We start from the raw sequence: 26,738 nt of genomic DNA, 5'->3' as shown, positions 1-26,738 counted from the left end.
TCTTTATAACTCTTGTGTGGCATTTGACCAAATGTCACTTAACGTCCAAATAAATCAAATTGAAATTAATCTTTTGACAATGTTCTTTGCTCATAACTTGGACAAAGAATTTAGTTATATTTGTCAATTTGACTTGACGTTTTGTAAATCTCTTGCTCATGCAGCTAAAATGTTTCCATTGTGTTATTATAGATTATGGCCCTTCACTGGTTTCCTTATAACTGTTAGGAAATGCCAAATAAAGCAGAAATGCCATAAGTACACACATCTACAATCTGGACCATTTTCAGGGAAATAGAGGATCAGCGTTGCTCAGTTCAAAGGTTTAATGAGAAATGCCCCTGACACTTGTTAGACATTTCATCTCAGTCGCCAATATCCTGCTCACAAAATTCTCAGTCTCAGTTTGGATAGCTTTTGTTTTTGAACGAGAAACATAGATAAATTGTGTTTACTTTTTAAGATTTGCTTGCAGAAGCGATCTGGAGATTAATCTCCAATTCTTGCAGACTAGGCCAATCCTAATGAACAATCAGCAAAGTTTTAAATGAGAGAGATGTGATTTGCTGAACACACCACAGAAGACAGTTCTGAAGCTGTCAAAATGGGGTTGCATGGTGGCTCAGTGGTTAGCACAGCTACCCACACGGCATCAGGGACCCGGGTTCGATTCCACCCTTGGGCGACCGGCTGTGTGGAGTCAGTACATTCTCCTTGTATCTGTGAGAGTTTCCTCTGGGCGCTCTGGTTTCCTTCTACAGTCCAAAAATGTGCAAGTTAGGGTGGATTGGCCATGCTAAATTGCCCGTAGTGTCCAGGGATGTGCAGGCTAGGAAGATTAGCTATGGGAAATGCAGGGTTAGGGAGATGGGGTGGGTCTGGGTGTGATGCTCTTCAGAGGGTTGGTGTGAACTTGAAAGGGCCGAATGGTCTGCTTCTAACACTGTAGGGATTCTATGAAAAGTGTACATGGTAAATTTGGGAAGACAATGTGAAAATGTAGGTGGTGGAATCACAGGGGGATCCTGAACTATTTCTACCGAAAGGAAGTCAAACCCCGATTGGTTCAATTGATGCACCGGTCAGAGAGCCTGGCAATGCCCAGTTTCCCCTGGTCAGGTCTGAAAGCTGCACGAGGCGGGTAAGATCCAAGAGGCAAATGCCTCAGTTAAAACAAAATAAAACAAAAACAGCAGGGATTCAAACATTAGTACAAAAATATTCACCATTTGCATCATAACATCACAAAAATTATTTTTAGCCTGACTTATCAATTTTCTATATAACATAAAGTAACATTGAAGAATCAATGCTCCATCTTAGCGAAACTTAAACAACAATTTCTGTTGTGAGGAAGTCCTTCTTACTTTGATTTGAAAGCTGTTGGTTGGAGAGTGGGAGAGTGTATACAGTTTCCACTCTTGGTTTACGTTGTCGATTCGGATCTCCTGTTGGGAAACTGTCGGGAACCTTACTGCTGCTGGCTGACTGGGTGGAGATCTGACAGAATTTCCCAGTGAACCCTGGGGGACAGTGGCAACGGTCTTTTCGTACGCACACTCCACCATTCTGACACTGAAGCAAACAGAGGACTGGCAAAGAAACCATGTCACATTATTAGAAATATGTTATCATCAGGAAAGTCTGAATCACACAAACTTAAATTCTCCTCTTCCCTGGAAATCGCTGACTCTCTTCATGGGATACAGAAACTAATGGAGCTGAAATACTTCACTCAAGCAGCTAACCGTCTCAGGAAGGTACGCACAGGAACAGGAGGAGGCCATTCAGCCCCTCAAGCATGTTCCACCAGTCAATGAGATCATGGCTGGTCTGTGACCTAACACCATACGCATAGCGGTTCCCCATGCTCCTTAACACTGGTCTCAAAATTTAAAATTAATAATTGACACAGAATATACTTTGAAAGAGAGTTCTAAATCTCTGCCAACCTTTGCATATGCATGTGTGTCCTAACTTGACTCCTGAAAAGTCTGATTCCTAATTTTTAAGATTGTTCTCCTAGTCCCAGATTCCCAAACTGCAGAAGCACTTTCTCCAAATCCATCCGATTTGTTCCCCATAATATGTTGAAAATGGTTGATCAAATCACCCCTTAACCTTCTAAATTCCAGGGAATGCAACCCTAGCTGAGAAAAAGCCTTTGCAATGACTTGATATTCCAAATGGGACTCTCACCCCTGTGCAGTTTGACCTAAACACTTTTTCAGCTTCATATGAAAGCTCTCGGGCATAAGCAACAAAAAAAGGAAACAGACAATATTTTGACAAATTCAAATACTCAGGAAAGACTCTGACCAAAAACACATTTATGAATGAATGGGTTTAGAAGTAAGTTTCCCCCGGTGAGATCAGTGTATGTAGGAACCGAGCCGGTGTGCAGATTGATGCTGAACATGGGCAGAGGAAGAGTGCAATTCCTACAGTTTGAAGGAGGAAGACGCGGCAGGTTTGCTGATATTTAACAGATGCTGTGGAGATTATGAGCGAGAACAGTCATACTGATTATGAGTTCTATAATCGACATAGACAGATATATATTTAATATGTGGCAAGTGGGGGCTGATAGAAAACAGGGGAACAATAAAATGCTAATAATTCAGTCAATCACACGCAAAACAATTTTCATCTCCACTGAAACTAAATCCTCTCACATCCAGTTCAGGAAGTTGGAATCCTCCACCTAAAGATTGAGACCCCACAGCCCAAACTACCCCTAGGTGGCAGATATGATAAAAAGTAGAATGTAGAACCAGCACAGTGTGCCATTCCAAGGGTGTAGCTGAGACAGTTTGACACAGAAGGTAACAATATTGCCCAAGATTACAATGGAAGTGGATTACAAAAGACATTGGAGCCCACTGAATCTCAAACTCAACTTCCTTGTACTGTCCCTGTCCTGGGAATATTTAATTGGACAGTGTGAGGGAGCTTTACTCTGTATCTAACCCAGTGTCGTCACTTTCCTGGGAGTATTTGATGGGTCAGTGTAGAGGAAGCTTTAACATTGTTATAAAGTGGAGGTTGACCTCTCTCTAAGAACTAAAACCGGAACACCCAAACAGGAGCACCTTGCCTCATAATCTGTAAAAGGAGTGTGAAAAGTGGTGTAATCTGCTTTTCAGCAACTTCTAGTGGTTAAATAAAATAAATCCCTGACATTTACTTTAAAAATCAACAAATAACAATTTATTTATCTAACTCCAACAGTGAACAAATTAACTAAACAATTAACAAGCCAAATAAATTCCTTCTAACTACTAACTATTCCCGAATAAAAAAAAGATTCTAATGGTACACTGTTCCAATAAATACAACTTCCATGTATATAAAACAAAAATAGTAAAAAATAGAATTTATTCTCTTGAAATTGCAGCCAGGTTACACGTCTTCCAGAATGTTCTGCGCCTTCTCCGTAGAAGGTTCTGTCAGGTATATTAACTAGTTGGACCATAGGTAACTTTGATTTAGATGGTGCTTTCTCTAAGACATAGAGGAGACTGTGAGAGCCAGTGAGAGCTGAGGGCTGTTAGCTCTAGCAGATGGCAGCTAGCTCTTAAGCTTTGTCCAACTGCTCCGTACTTTTTATACACTTGATGACATATCAATATTTCTTACGATAGGATTGGTTCTATGTTGTCAAAACCATCAGACTTAAATTTAATAGGTTTTTGGTAACTAAGTGCCTGGTTCAAATTCATTGGCTAAATTCAAAAGCCTGTTGTCTTGGTAAACTGCTATTTGGCTTGCTAACTGTACAGCCTTTCAATACAAATGTTTCACTTCGGACACTCTCTATGTACTTGCAGGCTTTCAAGCTGCTGCTCACAGACATCTCCAAGCACAAAAAAAGCACACCATCTTTTAAAGGGTCCACACTAGCATTTTACAAACACCAAATTCTAATTTCCTGCCTACCAATCCACAAGTACTCTTCCCAACTTCACAACACTTCCCCTCTTAATAAAAATATGAACCATCATTATGAAAAGACGGCTTCACATAATTAGATCGATAGCTCATTAATCTAGAGTTACACATTTTATACTAATTCCAAATATATAATGTTGAACACTTGCGCATTTTTCTTTTAAACTCGCAATAAAGCATCCGTGTTAATATTTTCACAACCCACAACATGTACAATCTCTAAATTAAATGCTTGTAATATGAAACTCCAATGAAATAATATGGGATTCTTGCCCTTAAACCTTTCCAGAATGTCAAAGGATTTTGATTGGTATACACAATCATCTTTGATGCATTGTTTGCAACTTAAACATTAAAATGTTGTAAGGCCATTACCAAACTCTAATTCTTTTTCAATGGTTGAATATTTTTTCCGGTGGATAATGAACTTTTTTCTGAAAAATAAGTGATTGGCCTTTCAATTCCACAATCATAACCCTGTAACAACACAGTTCCAACCCCTACATTGCTAGCATTATTGGTGACTTTGAAGGTTTTCAAAAAATTTGATGTGGCTAGAATGGGTGCGGTGGTTAACACTGCTTTTAAATTCTCAAATGCCTCCTGGCAATGTTCTGTCCACCGAAATTTTGTGTTCTTTTTTAACAAATCCATCAATGGTGCCACTACTCTACTAAAGTTTGGTACAAATTTACTGTAGAATCCACTCAATCCTAAAAATCATAGCACTTCCTTGTTAGAGGATGGTCTTGGAAATTCCCCGATGGCCTTTGCCTTCACGTTCCTAAGTGTTATCCAGCCGTATCTGATGTTCTGCCCGGAGAATGTCACTTCCACCTTCGCGAGCTCTGTTTTTGCCAGAGAGCCCTGCCAAATATTCCATGTGATCTTTCCACAAATGACTAAAGATCACTAAGACATCACCAGACGGCCCAATTAGTCAACCCTACAATAACTTTGTTCATAAGCCTTTGAAAAGTGGCTTGTGCGTTTTTTTTATTCCAAAGGGATTAAATTGATATACCCCATTTGGGGTTACAAAAGCAGAAACTTCTTTTGCTCTCTCTGACAAAGGTAATTGTCAGAAACTGCGAAATAAGTCCAACTTTGTGATATAAGTGGCTTGTCCTACTTTTTCAACACAAGCCTCCAGCCGTGGAATTGGATACGAGTCAGATTTGGTCACAGTGTTGACCTTCCAAAAATCTTAGCAGAATCGTTGAGTACCATTAGGTTTGGGAACTAACACAATCGGCGAACTCCACTCACTTTGACTCATCTCTATGATGTCTTCTTGGAGCATCACTTATACTTCCCTCTGAACCTGTGCCGCTTTCAGAGGATTAAGCCTGTAGGGGTGTTGTTTTATCAGAACACATTCCCTACATCAACCTCATGTACTATGGCATTAGTCCTCCCCATTCTAATTCCACATAGGTCCTCATAGCACTATAACAAGTCTTTCAATTCTGTTCTCTGTTCCAGGGACAGATAGCTCACTACCCTATCCCATTCCTCAAGGACTTCCTCATTATTCAATTTATTCTGAAGCACATCAAAATCCAAATTATCTGGATTTGATTCCTCACTCTGAATGGCAATAACTAATACTTGTTTTTCCGGTTCCCTTTCTCTGTCACAGTAATGCTTTAGCATGTTCACATGACATACTCAATAATCTTTTTTTCTATCTGGCAGATAATTCACCTGACTTAACTTCTTCTCAATCAGATAGGGACCACTAAACCTTGATTTGAAGGGATCTCATACCACTGGTAACAGCACCCATACTTTAGCTCCATGGGCAAACATATGAAATTTTAGATTTTTTATCTGTTTCTTAGTTCATAAGGTGATGTCCCACCTTCAAACGTTGTCTAGCTAATTCACCTACTCTGTTTAAACTTTCTCTCACCTCAGATACATAATCTGACTGCGAAATCTCTGACTTCTGACCTATCAACATTTCCTTAATTAATTTTAATAGGCCCTCTTACTTTGTGTCCGAATATCAATTTGAATGGAGTAAACTGAGTTGATTCATACGGAGCATCTCTAATAGCAAACAATATGAATGAGATACCTTTATCTTAATCATTTGGGTAATCCTGGCAATAAGCCCTCAATGTCTTTAGGGTCTGATGCCACCTTTCAAATGCTCCCTGAGATTCAGGGTGGTATGCACTTGATTTAAAGTATGTGATGCCTAAATTATACATGACATCATTAAATGATTTGGCAGTGAAATTGGAACCTTAGTGTGACTGAATCTCCCTGGGTAGGCCATAACAGGTTTTAAAAAAAAAAGCAAGCTAGTCCTCCACAACCTTTTTTGCCTTGACATTCTGTAATGGAATTGCCTCCAGAAGTCTGATGGACACATCCGTTATGGTTAGCAAATACTGGCTCCCGCTTTTGGTTTTAGGGAGGGAACCTACACAATCAATTAATCAAAACCTGTGTGAAAGGTTCTTCAAATGCGGAAATTGGTAAAGGCGCTGGATTTATTACTGCCTGTGGCTTTCTTACCATCTGACACTTATGGCAGATATGGAAAAATTCAACCATATCTTTATGTAATCCAGGCCAATGGAAATGCTCCTGATTCTTAGCCTAAGTCTCCCTCACTCCTCGATGGCCTCCTGCAGGTAATTTGTGTGCTACCCCCACCCCACTTCCCTGCACCACAATACTTCCTGTCTGTATTCTACCGGCAAACAGAGTCTGGTGAATGTCCGCCCATTTCTCATCTGCACTAACCCGCCAAGGTCTCCATTTCCACCTTAAAACTTTATCCTTAAGGTAATAGAATTCTGGGATACATTCTGATTCCTTTATGGAGTAGGCTTTATGATATAAATCCTTTATTGTCTCATCTTTTTGTTGTAACTCCATTAATCTAAACTAAACACCTCTACCTGATCCTCTACCTACTTAAGTTTATCCTTTACCATCTCATCAAACAGGGTGTCAGCAAACTGGACTGAAACTCCTTAGTCTTTCTCTTTTGTTTTCCCTTCTTGTTTTAACTTATGGCTGTGGGATCTTGTCACCACAAAGTCTGGAAAAATTCCAGGGCATTTTCCTTTTAAGTCCTCAGTTCCCTGGTTTTCTTTTAGCTTTTCCACTAAAATGGGCATCACTTCCACCTGTGATCCAGCTATATCATTTCCAAGAATAAACTATATTCCTGAAATAGCCAACTTTTCCATCACTCCCACTATTACTTCCCAGCCTTGATTGGACTTTCTAGTCTTATCTTACACAGAGGAACACTATTCCTCTCTCCATTTATTCCACAGCTCACTATTCTCTTGGGCAATATTTCAGAAAGAATGCAAATATTTTCAACTCTTACTATTAGAGACAGACTAGCTCCAGAATTTCTCAATATTTTAACTTCTTTACCTACTCCCCCATTCTTCCTGAGTAAATCTTACCTCCACAGGTGAAGTCTTTGAAAAGATCAGGTACTATCTTACTATCCAGCCGGAGACCAGGCTGTGCACTCTCCTGCAGCTCCTCAACTTCACTTGGGATTTCCTTCACTACCTTAAATAATCCCACTAGTTTAGCCTCTTCTACCAACTCCTTTTTTCCCAGTGCCTTTCCTAAACCACCAGCACTGTGACTTTGTGTGTCTCACTTTATTGCAGTGAAAACACCTGAAGTCTTTTACCTCTTTTCCACCCTCTTGGGCTCACATGTGGTAAAGTGTTCCCAGTGTGATCTACTTTTTGTTTTACACTGAAGGATCTCCCTCTTTCGCAATTTCTATGCCTCACGGAATGAGATTGCTGTTGGAAGCTAGATTTTGATTTATGCACCAATGCGTATTCATACAGCTCTTCGCACTGTTTTAACTATCTGTTCCTCAACATGAGTTCTCATCACTTCTGGAAATGAGTTTTCAAACTCCTCCAGCAGAATAATATCTCTCATAGCCTCGTATGTCATTTCTATGTTTAACGCTCTCATCTATCTATCAAAGTTGCTCTGTTTCATTCTTTCAAATTTGACATATGTCTGACCTGGATCCTTTCTTACATTTCTGAACTGTTACCTATATGCTCCTGGTACCAATTCGTAGGCACTCAAAATAGCCTGTTTTATGTCTACATATTCCCCTGACACCTCCTCTGATAGTGCTGCTAACACCTCACTGGCCCTGCCTGCTAACTTGGTCTGAATTAACATTAACCACAGTCTGTGGCCAGTTCATCTGTTTAGCCAATTTCTCAAAGGAAAGGAAAAAGGCTTCTACATCTTTTTCATTGACTTTTGGTAATGTTTGGACATATTTGCATATATCCCTACCAGGCCTTTGGCTACAATGGGTTTGCTCATCATCACTATCCTCCTCACTAAGCCTACCTTCTACCTTCATCTCCATCATTTTAAGTCAACTTTCCTGTATAATTGCCAACTTTTCAAGATCAAACTCTTTCTTTCTCCCTTTCTTCTCTTTTTCCCTTTCTTCTTCTCGGGCCTTCCTCTCCTTTTCTTGTTCATCTGCCAGTGCAGTTCTTTCCTTTTCTCTTTCTTCTGCTTTTACCTATAAGTCAAACTGTACCAGTTCCCTTTCCTGTTTAAGCTGCTTCATCTGCAATTGAATTCTAGTCATTTCCAAAGATTCTGATGGCATTTCCACCAAATTTAAATGTCGAGCGATTGCTGTAATTACCACTTTTCTCACAGACAAAAGCTACCCCATCTCCAGCTTGTCTGCCAATTCCAACAACTTTTCCTTGCTCACCTTCTGTAAAACCCCTAAAGTTACTTCTTTCACCCCAGAAAACTCTTAGTGACTTCCCACAGCAGATGGTGCAATCTGCATTTGCACACATTACAAACCAAATGATGACTGTGATTAGAGACAATTTTATTCAGTAAGATCCTTTATGTCCGGATGACACAGGACTTTAGACTCACAAAAGGTTGTCTCTTAACTGCCCTCTGAAATGCTGAGCAAACCACTCAATTGTAACAATTGCTGCGAAGCCTTTAATTAGAAATGAAACTGATTGGACCATCTGGCACTGACTAAGGCATCAGAATCCACAACAAACCCAGCCCCGTTGACCCTGCACAGTCCTCTACACTAACATCTAGGGGCTAGTGTCAACATTGGGAGAGCTGTCTCACAGCCTGGTCAAGCAACAGCCTGACACAGTCATACTGACAGAATCATACCTTAACCACAATGTCCCAGACACCACCATCTGTCCCACCAGCAGGACAAACTCAGCAGAGGTAGTGGCACAGTGGGATACAGTCGGGAGGGAGCCGCCCTGGAAGTCCTCAACATTGACTCCAGACACCGTAAGGTTTATGGCATCAGGTCAAACATGGGCAAGGAAACCACATGCTGATTACCATGTTCTGTTCTCCCTCAGCTGATGAATCAGAAGTCATCCATGGTTGAGCAACACTTGGAGGTAGGACTGACGGTGACAAGGGCATGAAATGTACATTGGCTGAGGGATTTCAATGTCCACCACGAAGAGTGGCTCAGCAGCAGCACTACTGACTGAGCTGGTTGGGTCCTAAAGGACATAGCTGCTAGACGGGGTCTGCGGCAGGTGGTGAGGGAACCAGCAAGAGGGAAAAACATTCTTGACCTCCTCCTTACTAATCTGCTAATACTGTCATGGACAGTTGCAAGAGTAAGCACCGTACAGTCCTTGGGGAGACAAGGTCCCTCCTTCACATTGAGATTAGCCTCCATCATGTTGTGTGGCACTATCACCGCGCTATCTAGCAACTCAAAACTGGGCATTTATGAGGCGCTGTGGGCCATCAACAACAGCAGAACTGTACTCCCATACAATCTGCAACCTTCAGGCTGAAGGTGAGGTGTCAGCCTAGTGAAGCTACCAAACAGGTCTACTTGCATGCCAAACAGCGAAAGCAACAAGTGATAGACAGAGCTAAGTGATCCCACAAGCAATGGATTAGATCTAAGTTCTGAAGTCCTGCCATATCCAGTCGTGAATGGTGATGGACTATGAAACAACTCACTGGAGGAGGACGTGCCACAAATATCCCCATCCTCAATGATGGAAGAGACCAGCAGGAGAGTGCAAAAGATAAGGCTGCTGCATTCACAGGAATCTTCAGCCAGATGTGTCAAGTGGATGATCCACCTTGGCCTCCTCCAGTGGTTCCCAACATTACAGATACCAGTCTTCAGCCAATTCGATTCACTCCATGTGACATCAAGAAACAGTTGGAGGCACTGGATACTGAAAAGACTATGGGAACTTCCAACATTCTGGTAATGGCACTGAAGACTTGTGTTCCAGAACATGTTGCTCCCCTAACCAAGCTGATCCAGTATCAACCCAGCAATGTCTAAAATTGCCTAGATATGTCCTGTACACAAAAATGCAAGACAAACACAGTGGCCACAAGAACAAGTCAGAGAATAGGAATCCTGCAGTGAGTATGTCACCTCCTGACTCCCCAAACTTTGGGCACCATCTACAAGGGACAAATCAGAAGTATGATGGAATACTCCCCACTTCCCTAGAATACAAGTTCAACAACATTCAGGAAGCTCAATGCCATCCAGGACAAAGCAGCCTGTTTGATTGGCACCACATCCACTACAATCAACATTCCTACACAAAGTAGCAGCAAGTTAAGGACAGGAGTTGGCCATTCAGCCGTGTTCCACCATTCTACGAGATTGTGACTGATCTGTGGCCTAACTCCATATACCTGCACATATCCCTTAATATCTTTGATTAATTTTTGTTAAGCAATCTCAAAATTAAAATTATCAATTGATGCAGCATCCACTGCTGTTTGTGCAAGAGAATTCCAAAGCTCTCCCATCCTCTGTGTGTGTGTCAAAGTGCTTTCTAACACCTCTCCTGAACAGTCTGGCCCTAATTCTCAGACAATGCCCCTAGTTCTGGAATCTCCCACCCAATGGCATAACTTATCTTTAACCACCCTCTCTTTTCCTGTTGATATCTTGAAGACTTTGTTCAGATTAACCTTTTAAATTCTAGAAAAGTTGCAGGAACTCAAAGATCCTTAGACAGCATTTCTAAACTCATGGACACAACCACCTAGAAGGACAAGGCAACAGATACATGAGAACACCTCCACCTGCAAGTTCCCCATCTGAGTCACTTACCATCCTGACTTAGAGACATATCGCCATGCATTCATTGACAAAGTACTGGAACTCACTTCCATACAGTACTGTGGGTGTTCTCACTCAAAATGGACTGCAGTGGTTCAAGAAGAAAACTCACCGCTACCTTTTCAAGGGTAATTATAGATGGGCAATAAAAATTGGCCAAGGCAGTGACACCCACATTCCCTGAATGAATATTCAAAGACTCTGTACCTAACAACATGCTGTCCCTGTCCTGGCAGTGTTTGATGGGGACAGTGTTAAGACAGCTGTACTTTTAGTTTAAAAGAGTAGAGGGAACTTTACTCTGTACCTACCAACATGCTGTAACTGTCCTGGGAGTGTTTGATGGGGATAGTGTAAAGTTTCGAAATTTCGCAATGTATCATTCTGAAAAGTAGAATGCTGCAGACATCGAAGTCTGTGGTAACAACAGAAATTTTTGGACCAAACTTGCTGAGTTTCTTTCCAGCATTTTCAGTTTCTGTTTGTTATTTTGATACTGTGTCCTTCAAGATTTTAATCCTGGTGCACAGTGAACAAATGAAAAATATCTCAAGTCTAAGCTAAAAGCCAAATCATTCTCTAGGGAATGGAAGGTATAATTCTGAAGTGAGGCTTGGAAAAAGTGAAGGTTAAGGGATCATTCAACAGAAGGTTCCAGAATTAGGACTGTTTCTGTGTTTTTGACTGTGAAAGATGATTTGCGTTGATTGCTGCTCCAGGAGCACAGTATGCTCGAGCTTCATGCCAACGATAGAGTGCAGTTCATCACAGAGAACCAAAAGAACTGCAGATGCAGTAAATCAGAAACAAAACACAGAGTGCCAGTTTTGAGGAAGGATCACCAGACCTGAAACACTAACTCTGATTTCTCTTCACAGATGCTGCCAGACCTGCTGAGCTTTCCCAGCAATTTCTGTTTTTCTTTCATCACAGAGAATTCAGAAAGATCAAGTGAGGTGGTTAAGTGTTTGACAGGGAGGAACATAAAAGAACTGGGAAATTAAACAGCAAATACAGACAGAATGGCAATACACTGATCTCACAACAATGATCTCTTTCTGTGCTGTAGAGAGTGAGAGAGAGAGAGAATTCCTTGATGATCAGCAAGGGTGGGAACTGCGATCTGTGAGGGCAAAACACTCACAAACTATTACCTGCATGTTTTTAAATGCGTGCAGTTTGAGTGACAAGGTTCAGGAGTTGTTTTGCCAAGCGCCCGGTGCCATTAGAATGTGGAGCGCTGTAACTTAGGAAAATTCTCATTTATTCTCATTTATTACAGGAAACTGAATCCAGGTCTTTATGCGACAGGTTAAAAGGTAGGGAATCTTTCAATCACTACCCTTCCCAACCACAAATCCTCCATTTTGATATCTACAATTTAAAAACTTGTCTTAGATGCCAGTCCCTCTGGATAACCATGATTCTGATAAATCTCTAAGCTATTTCCAAACTCTGAGTCTTAAGCAAGCAAGATGCTAAAACTGTACTTGTTTTTTCTTTTAAAAAGATTGCTGCAAGCTTTCCGGGAGGCAGTGAACTATTCACTGTGGTCCTGACCCTCAGAACAAGAACATCCAAGGCTCTGTTCTTGCTAAGTCACCACTCGGGTCAACGGCGGAGATAAGTGTAACCTCAGTTTGGGAAGATCCAGCAGACATCTCTCCCACACTGAAGATTGTCCTTCTCACACTTGGGGAACGGGGGTGGTGGAGTGGAATATGTCCTCCATGCTGTCTCACCACCACATCTAGAGATAGAAAGGACTGTGGGGCAGGCGAAACATGCATTGCTTGTGTAGGTTGAATTTTGTCACTTGGCTCTGGCTACGTGCGACATACCAATGTTTTGGATCATGCTCTGTAGGTTTGATGGCCAGGCTGGGAAGTGGAAATTGATCAGCTTCAGGGCTTCTGGGTAACTGAAGAAGAATTCTCACTCTGCTCTCAATGGGCAGAGGAAACTAGATAGCGTTGGGGAAATGTTGCTTTGCAGATAAAGGAAAGGAACTGGACATTACGTTCATGTCAGGAAAGAACAGATCGACTGAAAAGGGAATGCAATGTGCTTATATCTACAAGGATCTCCAAAAGAACATGGGGAAGCAATCTTAATTAATTAAATGTCTAAATACAGATACAGCAGTGTGTGAAGAAGTCCGTCAAACAGACCCTTCCCACCAACCACATAATATCCACAAGGCCCTGAACTAGCTGTAGTACAAACTAGAAATCAATAACATGCCTAATGTGGCTTGGTTGAGGTCCCAGACATCCAACAGATTTCCAGAGAAGAGCCTGTTTGATTTACAGCTCTGGCTTTCTGATTTATTTAGTCAATTACACACTGTTTATTTATACAAGATAAAGAGGTTTTAAGTGCTTGCAGTTTTTGAGACTCAGGACTGCAATATTGTCACTATAGGGATCACTGGTTTTATATTGTGCACAATGCGGGTAAATCAGTACCTAAATGTCAGTGATTTTGGGAAGATTCAGCCTCCAAGCTCTCAAATAAATGGTTAAAAAAGGCTCCAGTTGTGAGTGAGCTTCAGTCTGGTAATGTCTGTCCTTTCTGAAATAGACTATTAGCAATGATTGTGGAAGAATCTTTATGAGACAGGTTTATTGGAATGGACAATTCCTATAACACATGAATAAGGTAGAGGTAGGGTCTAACACAGTGTCATTCACCTCTCCCCCATCCTATTTTCTCCTTTGTGTTTTGTCCTTTATAACCCGATGTACTTCCTCTGAGATTATCCTATCTACTTTTTGACTTCATTTCCTCAGTTTAAGTTCAACTGACAGATTTTAGAGAATGAATGTGAACTTGGGGAGTATTTGACATCCAGCCAATGGCTTAAATCTGGTAATATGTTATTGTAAGCTTAGAGGAGACGTAGCTCACTTCCATTTCTGAATGAGTTCCTGAATAAAGTGTGGCAAGAGAGTTGGACAACTTAATCCAGACTGTGCGTGAGTATCACCTTCACTCCTATTCCCTCAGCACTGAGGCACTTCAATGTTAAAGTAATTCAGCAACTGCTCTCCTCTTAACAACTCAGTGGCAGGGTGCTGAACCCTGGGTCTGTGAACATGTGTCACATTGAAACCATCTCCCCCTCCCCAAGAGACAGGAGAAAATCTCTAGAATTCTTTCTGTTTATGGATAACATTTTTCATTGTAGGCACGAGAAAATTTGATTGACAAATGTAAGAAACACCAGTGATTCAGCTATGACTCTATTGATGGAGGCTGGAGGTTACACTTTGACATCCAAGTGATTTGGACAGGGTTCAGGTTTGGGGCAATTGAATGGTGTTCAAGCCTGGGGGCAATTGGGCAGGGCTCAAGTTTAGGTTATAGGGCAGTGTTGGGTTTGGGGGTTATATTTCAAATCAGAAAGTCCTGACATCATTCAATTTCATTTTTAGGTCATAGGTGGAATCCTGTTTTTGTTTGGTTATAACTTTTCTATGTCCACAAATATGCTGGAAGTGCTATGTAAACTTGTGACACTGTAATAACCCTACTTACCACTGAGGGAGGTGTAATCAGTGTCATACATTTAAACAAATCACATTCCATCAACTCGCTTTTCATCGTAGGAAGTGAAACAAATCCATGTTTACAGTCAGCATTAGGATTTATAGTTGGTTCATGTCAGACATAGGTTACAGGGAGTGAAAGTCACTTATACACACTGACTTGCCAACATGCTGCAAAACACAAGCTTCAGGCACAGCCAGCTCTTGGCCACTCTCATTCTGTAAACATTCTCTCTCCCTGCGGGCTAATTGCTCCAGTTTGCTGAACAATTGGCCAAGTGTGCGTCAGAAACATTCTCGAGGGGAGAGGCTAGATTCTGCTCAATCCGTCATCTTAATAATTATTTTGTTTTTGAAAAGTGAAAACTATGTGCACGCCTCTTAAAAAGGCATCACAGCCCAAGGTGTCCACCAGGGTAAAACTGAATACACCACATGCAATTCGCCACATGCACAAGCCTCGTATGTTGTAGTCTTACCCTGATATGAAACACCAGTACCATGACCTGACATCAGACATGTCTGTACACTATCGAGATGGGAAGTACTGATCAACATGGAGACTCGACACAAGATGCAGAACAAGGGTTAAACTGGTTTCTTCATAGTGAATTGGGTGGAAAGTGCATTACGTTAATCACACTTCCTTTCCTTTCTCTCCACCCTAAAAGCAACACATTTCTTTAACCAAAAAGAGCAAAGACATGTCAATGCGACCCCAAACAAGTCACTTGGTCAAAGCAGAGTCCCAAAGCCCCTGATACACACTGCTGTTCAACACTGACATCATAACTAAGACATGCAGAATCTTGGCCGTAAGCCCAGAGAGTTTGTTTAAATACAGAGCGTCAGAGTAAATCACATCCATTGTTTACAGAAACTAATTACTGAATATCTCGACAGATCTGTAAAATGCTTGCTAAAATCCATTACCCTAGGGTTTTCTGATCTTTCGCACCACAAAGAGTAGACTTCCCCCTGCCTATTGTAAAAAGGCTCTTTGAAAAATCTCTATAAAGTTTTAAATTACAGCTCAACTTAGAAAAACTAGGAGTGGGGGAGAGACAGGGACAGGATCTGGAATGAAACACAAAAGAAAACACTCTTCCCCACAAGTTAAAATGGAAACTTTTTTTCTCTCATCTGTAAAATAAATCAAACCCTAAGTCCCATCTGCCCAGGCACATGGAGTAAATTATATCAAGAGCTCAAGAAAGCTTCATAAAACTCTTTCTTTCTCCCCTCCTGTTAGTTACTCACACAGTCGGAATCCAGTCTTGGCTGTGTCAGAAGGGCTACTGTCACTGTAAACCGTTGTGATATTGCCCTTTCTACAGCGATTCTCACAATGTCCAGCCTCACACTTCAGCTTACAAACCGTAGGTGTGAAGAGAACCTTGATCTTCCCAACCTCAGCAATTTGATTAAACACTGGTGACATGAACACAGTGCAACAACAAAGCATCAGGAGCAGCTCGGAATCCATTGGGGTCCCTAAAGGTTCAGAACCCCGAGCAGTCCAAGGAGGAAACTGAAGCTCAAGCTAACGCAAAGAATATCTTAAAATCTCCACAGGGTTTGTGATCCTTTGTATGGGAGTTTAATTGAATGCAGCATATTGAGTATACACTGGGAAAGAATCCAAACATGCACTTTATGAGGGGTAACAGTCTCGGAGTTAACCCAGTAAAGGTCTATCCCTGATTCACTGCACGGCATCACAACTCAACACAGTTACCAAATGACAGGAGGCAAGTGCTTGAAAATTAAAATCAGGTTTATTGTGAAAGTAAATCCTGTTTGGTGAGGTGAAACACAGTCTAGCTTTCTGGTTCCTGGCCAAAATGTACAGCACAGAATTCTAGACACAGTGGAATGGGCAGGGAAGAGAGAGGAGGGGGCAGGGGAGAAAGGAGATAGGAGATAGGAGATAGGAGATGAGTAGTGAGAGAGGGAAAGAGAAGGGCAGAGGAGGAGAATGAGGACAGTAGAGGGAGATGAGGGGAGAGGAATGGCTTGAATCAGTGAGAGATAAGATGTCTTTTATAAATACAGTTGAGATATGGTTCAATACGTGTTATGAAGTAATATTTGGAGGTTATATTTACTTTATCCAAACAATGCTGAACTATTCCAGCACTAGCAGGTCTCCCCTGGTGTTGCTCACAGGCTGAGTGTTTTAATGAGAATGGTAATGTTACACAGAACATCAACTATTAGATGTGATTCTACAAATAGGCAGCATTCGCCATACGACTCTGTGTGCGCTAATAACTACACTAACAACTCATTTAAGATAACTGATTGAACCATGTACTATGTCTCAGTTACACTTATTAGACATAAAATCAAGGACCCATTCTGTGCAAACAAAAGGAATATGTTCGAGCCTTGTGCCTTTTTGAATTACCCAGAAGATTAAGAGACGACTATTTCCTGTTGCTTATTAAATGGCCAGAGTTGATCTGCCAACCAATCAACAGCCTTTTTTCAATAATATTGTAAATTGCTGCAATTGTTTGAAAGTTGGCACCCTTGTGTTTGGCCTGATGAGTGCAAGATGATAAATTTCAGCAATGTCTCTGTCTTTTAATCAACACATGACATATTATTCTGCTGCTAGAATGAGACTGTATTTAACGATGAACAGTGACTTCTTGTCACTTGTACTCTACAATGAGCAAAACAGTAAGATACAGTGAAAAGTTTCAACTGTTGTCACAACCTGGCATCATTCAATTACTTCATGAATAAAGAGTTGAGCCTATCCCTTTACACCAGCAGTGACAGGCCCCCTGTTATACTCCCCATCTCACAGTCAGTTCTGCTGAAGTCAATGGAATGGAATTATCAGCGTGGCCAATAGCCAGATCCATTTCTCACCATTGGTGAAGGTGGGTTTCTATCTCAGAATACCCTGTTTATAACAATCTGACAAATTCCATTCAGTTCAAACAGAATCACTGCTGAAGATGCAGGATTTGCAGATTGACCAGTTTTCTTTGTTAACTCGAGGATATTGCTGATAAGAAGGAAAGGGAAATCGATCGAGTCATTGGTCAGGACTGTGTCAATATCACCTTCCACTGCACTGATTTTGCAATGATCAGGATTGACCATCACAACTGGGATCAGCCAAATCAAAATACACCAAATTCCCAACCAGCTGAGTCCTGAAATACATAGAAGATAGGAGCAGGAGTAGGCCATTTGGCCCTTCGAGCCTCCTCTGCCATTCAATATGATCACAACTGGCCCTCTATCTCAGTGTCATATTCCCACTTTATCTCCATAGTCCTTGAAAGCTTTATAATCTAAACATGCATCTCTTTCTTGAATATATTAGTGACTTGGCCACCACAGCCTTCTATCGTAGAGAATTCCACAGGCTCTCTGCCCTTTTGGTGGAGAAATCTCAGACCTGAATGGCCTCCCCTGTTTGCTGAAACTCTGTCCCCAGATCTAGACTTTCTAGCCAGGGGAAACATCCTCCCTGCAACCAGTCTGTCCAGCCCTGTTAAAATTTTATACATTTCAGTTAGGTCCTGTATCATTCTTCCAAACTCTATTGAACACAGGCCCAGTCAAAGCAATCTGTCACTGTAGGACAATCCTGCCATCCCCGCTATCAGCCAGGTGAGCCTCCACTGCATTCCCTCTTTGCCAAGTATATTCTTCCTTAGGTAGAGACACCAAAACTGTACACAATATTTCAGGTGTTGTCTCACCAAGGTCCTGTATAAGTGCTGTAAGACATCCTGACTTGTGAACTCAATTCTTTTTGTAATGAAGGCCAACTTACCATTTGCCTTCCCAATTTCTTGCTGCAGCTGCCTGTTCACTTCCATTAAAGGAGTACAAGAACACCCAGATCCCTTTGCACATCCACATTTGCCAATATATCACCATTTGAATAATACTCTTCCTTGACTTTCACACCAAAGTGTATGACTTCACGTCTGGCCACATTGTGACTGCACTGCCATGTGTTTGCCCCCTCACTCAATTTATCTAAATCATCTTGAAGCCTCTTTGCATTCTCCTCATAATCCCGTCCAGTTTTGTGTCTTCAGTAAACTTGGAAATGTTGCATTTGGTTCCCTCATCCAGGTCATTTATAAATATCAGAGTTGGGGCCCAAGCTCTGGTCACTGTGAAACTTCACCAGTCACTGCCTTCTACTCAGAAAAAGACCCATTTATTCCCACACTTTGTTTCCTGTCTGTCAACCATACCTTGGCCCATGACAATATATTTCCCCCTTATTTTCTGTGATTTACCTTTGCCCATTAACCTCTTAGGAGGCACCTTACCAAAAGCTTTCTGAAAATCCAAACACACCACATTCACTGGCTCTCCCTTATCTATTCTACATCCTGAAAGAATTCCAGTAGGTTTGTTAAGCATGATTTGCCTTTCATTAACCCATGCTGGCTTTGTCCAATCTTGTGAATGCTTTCAAAATGTTCTGTTATCATGTCTTTTGTAATAAATTCTAGAATTTTCCCCACTACTGACAGTACAGCATACAGAAGGTAAAAGGGATTACAAGCTGGATAACATCAGATATTGTTAAACACTACACTTGTACTTTTCATTCAGTGTCTACATCTACAAATCCTACAAATATTCCTAACTTCATAAGCTGAAATGACCTTGTTCAAGGGGATGGATCTTAGTAACTAGCTTCAACCTGTGTTGTTCTACTTCAATTGAAGAACCATGTGTGGGATTGTGCCACATTTGCAGAGATATGATCATCCTAAGGCAGCAAGGAAATATTGTAGGTGGATGGGAGACCGAGTGAAATGAGACCTTTGGGACATTAGTCAAGAATGAGTTGGTTATCCCAGTGAGTGGGTAGAAAGAGGAGGGGGGGAGGGCGGTTTCGGGTGAGTGTACAGATTTAGAAGGAGCACGAGAGAAAATTCCAGAACACACCACCCGTCAGTAAAACCTATGAAACTGAGAATTTAACTGGTTTTGTTGTAACACTGAAGGGTTAGCATGAGGATCATTGCCAGTTGTCAACATGAGGAAGAAAGTTCCTTCCCCCACATGATGCTGAGATTTTTAGAAAAGTAAAACTCAGCAAATAATCATCATTCTAATGTAAAGAACACACGTCTTGGTACAGTCCCAGGTCTCTGGACATTTTAATCAGTATTCCTCCTTCCTGAAATGAAATAAATCCTGGTGATTTTTTTTTGTTGACTTGCAACCAAGTACTACAGCCACAGGCCACATCATTCCACGTGCTCGACCCTGAACCCAAGGCAGTGAGACTCCTTCCAACAGTGTAGAATGGAAGTTCCAACATCTTCACTTCCACCTTTGCCTCCATTACATACACAGCAAGAACAATGGCTATGAGTGGGTACAGTAAATGGTAAATAAAACACCAACCCAGTGCAGATACCCATTCACTTGGAGCTCCATCAACAATCCGGCCTTTCCAAACCACAGCATGCACAAAGCACACACACTCACTCAGGGGCACACAGAAACAGTCCCACACTTCAGAAGAACATTACACATCAGGACAGGTCAGCAGGGGTTTAGATACAGAGTAAAGCTCCCTCTATACTGTTCCCATCAAACGCTTCCAGGACAGGGACAGCACAGGGTTAGAGAGGGTGTTGTGTTTGGAGGAACTGAATACTTGGTGAAGAGGTTGTGAAGGTACAGAAAGATGGGAGAGAGTGCATAGGGATTGGGGCAGAGTTTGAAGGCAATTTGAGATGATGTTTTGGAGAGCAGAGAAGAGATGGGTGAAGGGAGTGGAAGATCTAACCCTGTGCTGTCCCTGTCCTGCAATTGTTTGATAGGGACAGTATAGATGGAGGGATGGAGGTGACCGGAACATAAAAGGGAAGAGACGGGTGGATAGAACAGAGGGGAGCTGAGGAGAATGGATTGCGGGGGGGGGACAAGGAGGAGACGTGGAGAACGGAGGGGGAGATGAGGAGAGTGGGAGAGATGGGGAGAGTGTGGAGGGGTGTTTAGGAGAGTGAAGGGGGAATCTGAGGGGAATTAAAAGGGGCCAGGGAGACTGGTGGGGTCTGAGGAGAAGACAGGATTGAGGAGAGTGTAGGGGGGTGCAGAGGACAGTTTTGGTTGGGGGGCGTGGCTGGGGCAAGGGTGAAATGGAGGGGATGTCAGAGTGAGTGGAAGGAAGTGGAGGAGTGCAAAGTATTGTGAAGAGCGAGGTAAGTGGCAGAGGGGTGTAGGGAAAGGGACAGAGGGATTCTGGGAGGAGGCAGAGGGGAGAGGGATTAGGGATGGGTGGGGGCTGATGGGTGTGAAAAAGGAAGCAGAGGGGAGGGAGAGGACATGGCAAAAGGGGCAAGAGGGGAGTGGAGGGTATAGGAAGGGCAGCTAAGAGGAGGGTGAACCCGAGGGTAAAGATGTTGGTGAATGGGCATTAGAGGATCACAGTCAGTCATCGCCTGCCTCCAGATTGAGTGGAAGGCTGCAATTAGGAACAATGGCAATTGGCCAACATCTGCAAAGCTGCATTGTATATCAGCTGGCAAGGCTAGAAACAGCAATTAGAGCTGCCTTGAATCCTGACAATATGAAGCCATTTTAACCTTAAGAATCTCGCTGAATTCGACCGCCCAACATCAACTCCCATGACAACTTACCCACTCCGTATCAATTTAGATTGCACACACAAACTTGTTCCCATGCACACACGCTCACTCTCGCGCCCAAACTCAAACACACCCACTAAACCTTTCACATAGACCAATGCATACTCACACGCCCGATGTGCTCAAATGTTCAGAACTGTCAGACACAGCCACTTATAACCGACTTTCACTCATTCACTCACATACTCCCTCACAACCAAACCCTCACACTCACACAGCCAAACCTATCCTTACGCACACATCCTTCCCTTTTACTTAGATAGGTGCATTGCTGTGATGACACAGTAGATTGACTGCAGTTTGCACTCGCATTGGTCTGTGTTGGATATTCTATGAGGATTATAGGTTGCAACCCCTTTGTAGTAGGCAGGAGGTGGTGATGAATTTCTGCAGCCAGCCAGATTTGAGAACAATGCTCCATAATCTCTCTGGAGTCCAGGGCCTTTGAGAAGTCAGAGAAGGTCCTGGATAGAGGCTACTGCACTTTTCTTGCAGACTTTTGCTGTGAAGACCATGTCAGTGTGCCCCTTGACAGACAGAATACACACTCTGATTCTGGAAGGAGTTACTCGGTCACTTGGAGGTGGTGATTGAGCAGGATTCTTGCAGTGATCTTTCCTGTGACGGAGAGCAGGAAGACCCCCTCCCTCACCCCACATAGTTATCAGGGTCTCAGGGAACTCCTGGAGTGTTCTCCTCCTGCTCAGTGAGGGAGGAGGGTTGTGTAATTGAGCCAGGGGCTCTCCTCCACTGTGTTTTGGTGCACATTCTGTCTGTCTGCTCCAGTGACCTTCTTGTTTTCCTCTCAATCACATACACACTCCTGTAAACACTCACACACAATAACAATTGTGTTCACAACAGCACTGACTCTCAGGCCCTTTTATTTGAAAGGGATAATTCAGAGAAGGTTCCTTTGATTCATTTCGGAATGCAGGGCTTTATCATATGTGGAGGTCAGGTCTGTTACCATGAGAGTTTAAATTAATGAGGGGTGATCTTAAGGAAACATTTATGTTTATGAGGAGAATATTTTGTCTTGGAAGGGAGACTAGAACACAGAGACACAGTTTATGAATTAAGATAGGGAGAGGAGACAGTCTTTCTGAGGGTCAGTGAAAGAACAAAGAACAGTACAGCACAGGAATAGGTCTGGGAGAGGGAAAGCTGACGTTTCGGGTCGGGACCCTTCTTCAGACATTTCTGAAAAAGGGTTCCGACCTGAAACATCAGCTTTCCTGTTCCTCTGATGCTGCGTGGCCTGCTGTGTTCCTCCAGCTCCACACTGTGTTACCTCTGACTCCAGCATCGGCAGTTCTTACTATCACTGTGTTGATACACGATGCCTTTTGGTCTAGGTGGTTCGTATCCCTCTATTCCCTGCTTATTCGTGTATGTCATGATGTCTCTTAAACGTTGCTATTGTTTCCACCTCCACTACCATTCTATCCATGCCTCTCAAAATTTTGTGAATTTCTATCAGCCCACTCCTCAGCTGCTAACCTTTAAGTGAAAATAAAACGAGTTTGTCCAATCTCTCTTCACTTTCAAATCAGGCAACATCCTGGTAAACCGTTTCTGTACCCTCTCCAAAGCCTCCACATCCTTTCAGTAGTGTAGCAACCAGAACTGTACACAATATTCCAAACGCGACCAAACTAAAGTTCTATACATCTGCAACATGACTTGCCACTTTTTATACTTAATGCCCCAACCGATGAAGGCAAGCAAGCTATACACCTTCTTGACCATCTTATTTACTTGCGATGCCACTTTCAAGGAGCTATGAACCTGTACACCTAAATCTCTCTGTATGTTTATGCTACTAAAGGTTCTGTCATTTACTGCATACTTCCCTCCAGCATGAGATCTTCCAAAATGCATCACTTTACATTTGTCTAGATTAAATTCCATCCGCCATTTCTCCAACCAAGTTTTCAACCTATCTATATCCTGCTGTACCCTCTGGCAAATCTCGTCACCATCCTCAACTCCCCAACTCTGTGTGTTGTCCACAAGTTTACTAGTAAGACCGCGTGCATTCTCCTCCAAATCATTACAAACAATAGGGGTCCCAGCACTGATACCAAAGGCAAACCACTGGGCACAGATCGCCGGTGAGAAAACCGCCCTTACACTGTTATTCCCCTCTTGCATGACCAAGCCAGTTTTGTATCCAACTTACTAGCTTACCACAGATCCCACGTGATTTAATCTTCTGGACCAGCCTACCATGAGGGACCTTGTCAAATGTTTTAGTAAGTCCATGTAGACAACATCCACTGCCCTACCCTCATCAAACGTCTTCATCGCTTCCTTCAAAAAAAACTGATATTTATGACACATGACCTTCCCTGCACAAAGCCACGCTGACTATCACTAATAAGTCCATATATTTCCAAATGTGAGTAAATCCTGTCCTAAGAATCTTCTCCGATAATTTTCCTACCACCTAAGGCTCACCAGCCTGTAATTTCCCAGATTATCCCTGTTGCCCTTCTCAAACAAAGGATCAAAATTGGCTGTTCTCCAGAACTTTGGGACCTCTCCTGTAACTAAAGAGAGGATACAAAGGTTTTGTGTAAGGCCCCAGCAATTTCCTCCCTCACTCCCTCAGTATTCTGGGGTAGATCCCATCAGGTCCCGGGGACTTGTCTATCTTAATGCTTTTCAAAACACCCAACACCTTTTTTTGTACCAACTATGTGGAATTCACTTTTACGGAAGGCAGTGAAGGCTGGATCTATAAACTTATACCAGGTTGAATTGGACAGATATCAGATGCAGGGACTATGGAGTCAGTACAGTGTGGAGCTGGAGGAACACAGCAGATCAGGCAGCAGAGGAGCGGGAGAGTCAGGGCCCTTCATCAGTTCCTGATGAAGATCCCGACCTGATATGTCGACTTTCCCGCTCCTCTGATGCTGCCTGACCTGCTGTGTTCCTCCAGCTCTACATTGTACTGACTCTGACTTCCAGCATCTGCAGTACTTGCTTTCTTCTAGACAAATGAATGTTGTCATCAGAATCAGATAAGCAGTCACCTTATTGACTACAGAATGGAATCAAAAGGCCCAGTCACCTATTGCTGCTCCTATGGTCAAGCCCCGAGTACACTGTCCACATCAAACACTCCCAGGACAGGGACAGCACGGGGTTAGATACAGAGTAAAGTTTCCTCTACGCTGTCCCCATCAAATGCTCCTAGTACAGGGACAGCATGGATTTGTACTTTGGCTCATTTCATCTGGGCTATGCCAGTGTTTATTGACCACCCCTAACTGCCCTGAAGAACATAAGGGTGAGGTGCCTTCTTATTAGAGAAGGACTTTGACCCAGCAACAGTGAAGGAATAGCGATATACTTCCAAGTTAGCTGAGTGGCTTGGAGGGGAACTTGCAGTGGCTGGCATTTCCGTGTGTCTGCTCGTCCTTCTGGACTGGGTGGCCGCGAGGCTTTGAAAGGTAATATTGAAGGGTTATTATTGTTAGTAATGATGAGAGTCCATGGTCACTAGTAATTGGGTTAGGATTGCTCAGCTTAGCTCACACTGGGCCCTGTCAGGCAGCTCATTCTCTGGATTGGAATTGGAGGCTCCACAATGAAGTGGTTGCGTTCTCCCTTGTCTCATCTGGTGTGGTACCCAATCTGATGGTATCATTCAGAGCCCACTCTCATCTCTACACCCACAGTTATACCCACTTCCTCCTCACTTTTACCTTTGATACTTGCTTGTTTAACTCTAGGTTGGCTCTCCTCATATGCCTTTGAGCCCTGGCTTTTTGTATTGGCTGTGGCATCAGATGGCGTTGGCAGTCTCTTGGCAATTTTGACAGAACGCTGGCTGGAGAGTGTCAGTTTCCTCAGTAACACCGACTGTGCCTGCTTCACACTGTAAAGGAAAGGAACGGAATTTAACCACAGGAATCACCGATACTACAGACAACATGGGAAACTGCTGAAGCAAAGAGAGGGAATGGAAGGAGGGGATAATTGGGAAAAAAGGAAAAGGGGAGAAAAGGACAAGAGAGGTGAGAGAAGGATGAGTATAAAGAGTTGGCAAGAAGAAGGGGAGCAGGCAGAGGTCAAATAGACACAGGGAAAATTTATTGGTTGAAGGCCCAATCATTCCTCCTGTTAGTCCAATCATTGTCTAGACATATGGCCAAAACAAACGATTCACTTCATTGGTATTGCCCAGCCTATGTATCTCCACATCCATTCCAGTACGTACACATTAAATATTGCCAAAAGAGACAGTTACCTCTTACAAGCCCCAAAGCTAGTTAGTTCAGGTTGCCTGGAGACAGGAAACTCTCAATCTGCACAACCACTTACTCTGTTTACATTCAATTTTCAGACGTAATATTCAGACAGTTCCTGGCTCGACTTTGCTCTCCCCACAATACAGACAGAGTCTTTTCCTGCCAGAATGAACAAAGGCACAAATCAAGGACGTTTGGCAGTAGTTTCAGACTGAAACAAACCGATTAGATTTACGCTTCGTGGGGACAAGAAACCCATCCCACACTGGTGCATAAACAGAAGCAGCCCACAGATCACTGATAAAAACATTTCTGCAGGAAATGTACCACGTGAATTGTGAAAGTGATCTGTACATCACAGCAAGAGCACCTTCTGCAGGGAAAATCACATTAGTATAAAAGTTCTATTTGGGTTCTGAGGGCCTCACAGCACCTGACCCCCTGGTTCAAACATGGACAAAAGGAATTAAACTCCAGAGGTGAAGTGAAAGTGACAGCCCTTGACATCAAGACTGCATTTGACTAAGTGTACTATAAAGGACCCCTAGCAAAACTGGGATCAATGAGTATCGGGGGCAAACTCTCTGCTGGTTGGAGTCATACCTGGCACATAGGAAGATGGTTGTGGCTGTTGGAGGTCTGTCATCTCAGCTCCAGGACATCTCTGCAGGAGTTCCTCAGGGTAGTGTCCTAGGTCCTGCTTCAGAAATGCCCTTCCCTCCATCACAAGGTCAGAAGTGGGGATGTTCACTGATGTTCGCACAATGTTCAGCACTATTTGCAACTCTTCAGACAGCAGTCCATGTTCAAATGTAACAAGATGAGGACAATATCCAGGTTTGGCCTGGCAATTGGCAAGTACGGTTTATGTCACATAAATGCCAGGCAATGGCCATCTCCAACAAGGGAGAATCTGACCATCACTCCTCAACATTATTGTCACAGAGTTCCTCCTTTATGGGAATCTAAGATTTGGATTTGTTGAGCAGCAGATCACATCAAACATTTGATACACCACAGAGAAGTGTAACAATCACAACAACCGTCATTTACCTGACACAAGAGAAATGTCCACATTGTGTGTGGCATAGAGGAATTTTAACCATGAGGCCCTTTGGGGGACCCCTGTGTTCTTTGAGTATTTTCCTGTCAATTAAAA

General features: G+C 42.7%; 1 protein-coding gene across 1 annotated transcript in view; it reads right to left on the bottom strand.

The window, feature by feature from the left end:
• Positions 1 to 25,525, bottom strand: part of LOC109919697 (latent-transforming growth factor beta-binding protein 2-like) — a 63,017-nt gene extending 37,492 nt beyond the window's left edge. Inside the window, exons 1-3 of the mRNA XM_048618189.1 lie at positions 25,498 to 25,525; positions 25,034 to 25,206; positions 1,368 to 1,592 (exon numbers count right to left, since the gene is read on the bottom strand). Coding sequence (XP_048474146.1) covers positions 1,368 to 1,592; positions 25,034 to 25,206; positions 25,498 to 25,502 — 403 coding nt within the window. The 5' untranslated portion in view covers positions 25,503 to 25,525. The remainder of the gene's footprint in view (positions 1 to 1,367; positions 1,593 to 25,033; positions 25,207 to 25,497) is intronic.
• Between the last annotated feature and the right edge of the window lie 1,213 nt (positions 25,526 to 26,738).

This window comes from Rhincodon typus, chromosome 39, assembly GCF_021869965.1.
Source record: "Rhincodon typus isolate 14 chromosome 39, sRhiTyp1.1, whole genome shotgun sequence".
Lineage (NCBI taxonomy): Eukaryota > Metazoa > Chordata > Chondrichthyes > Orectolobiformes > Rhincodontidae > Rhincodon > Rhincodon typus.
The sequence above is the reverse complement of the archived record's forward strand: the minus strand, read 5'-3'. Positions and strand labels throughout refer to the sequence as shown.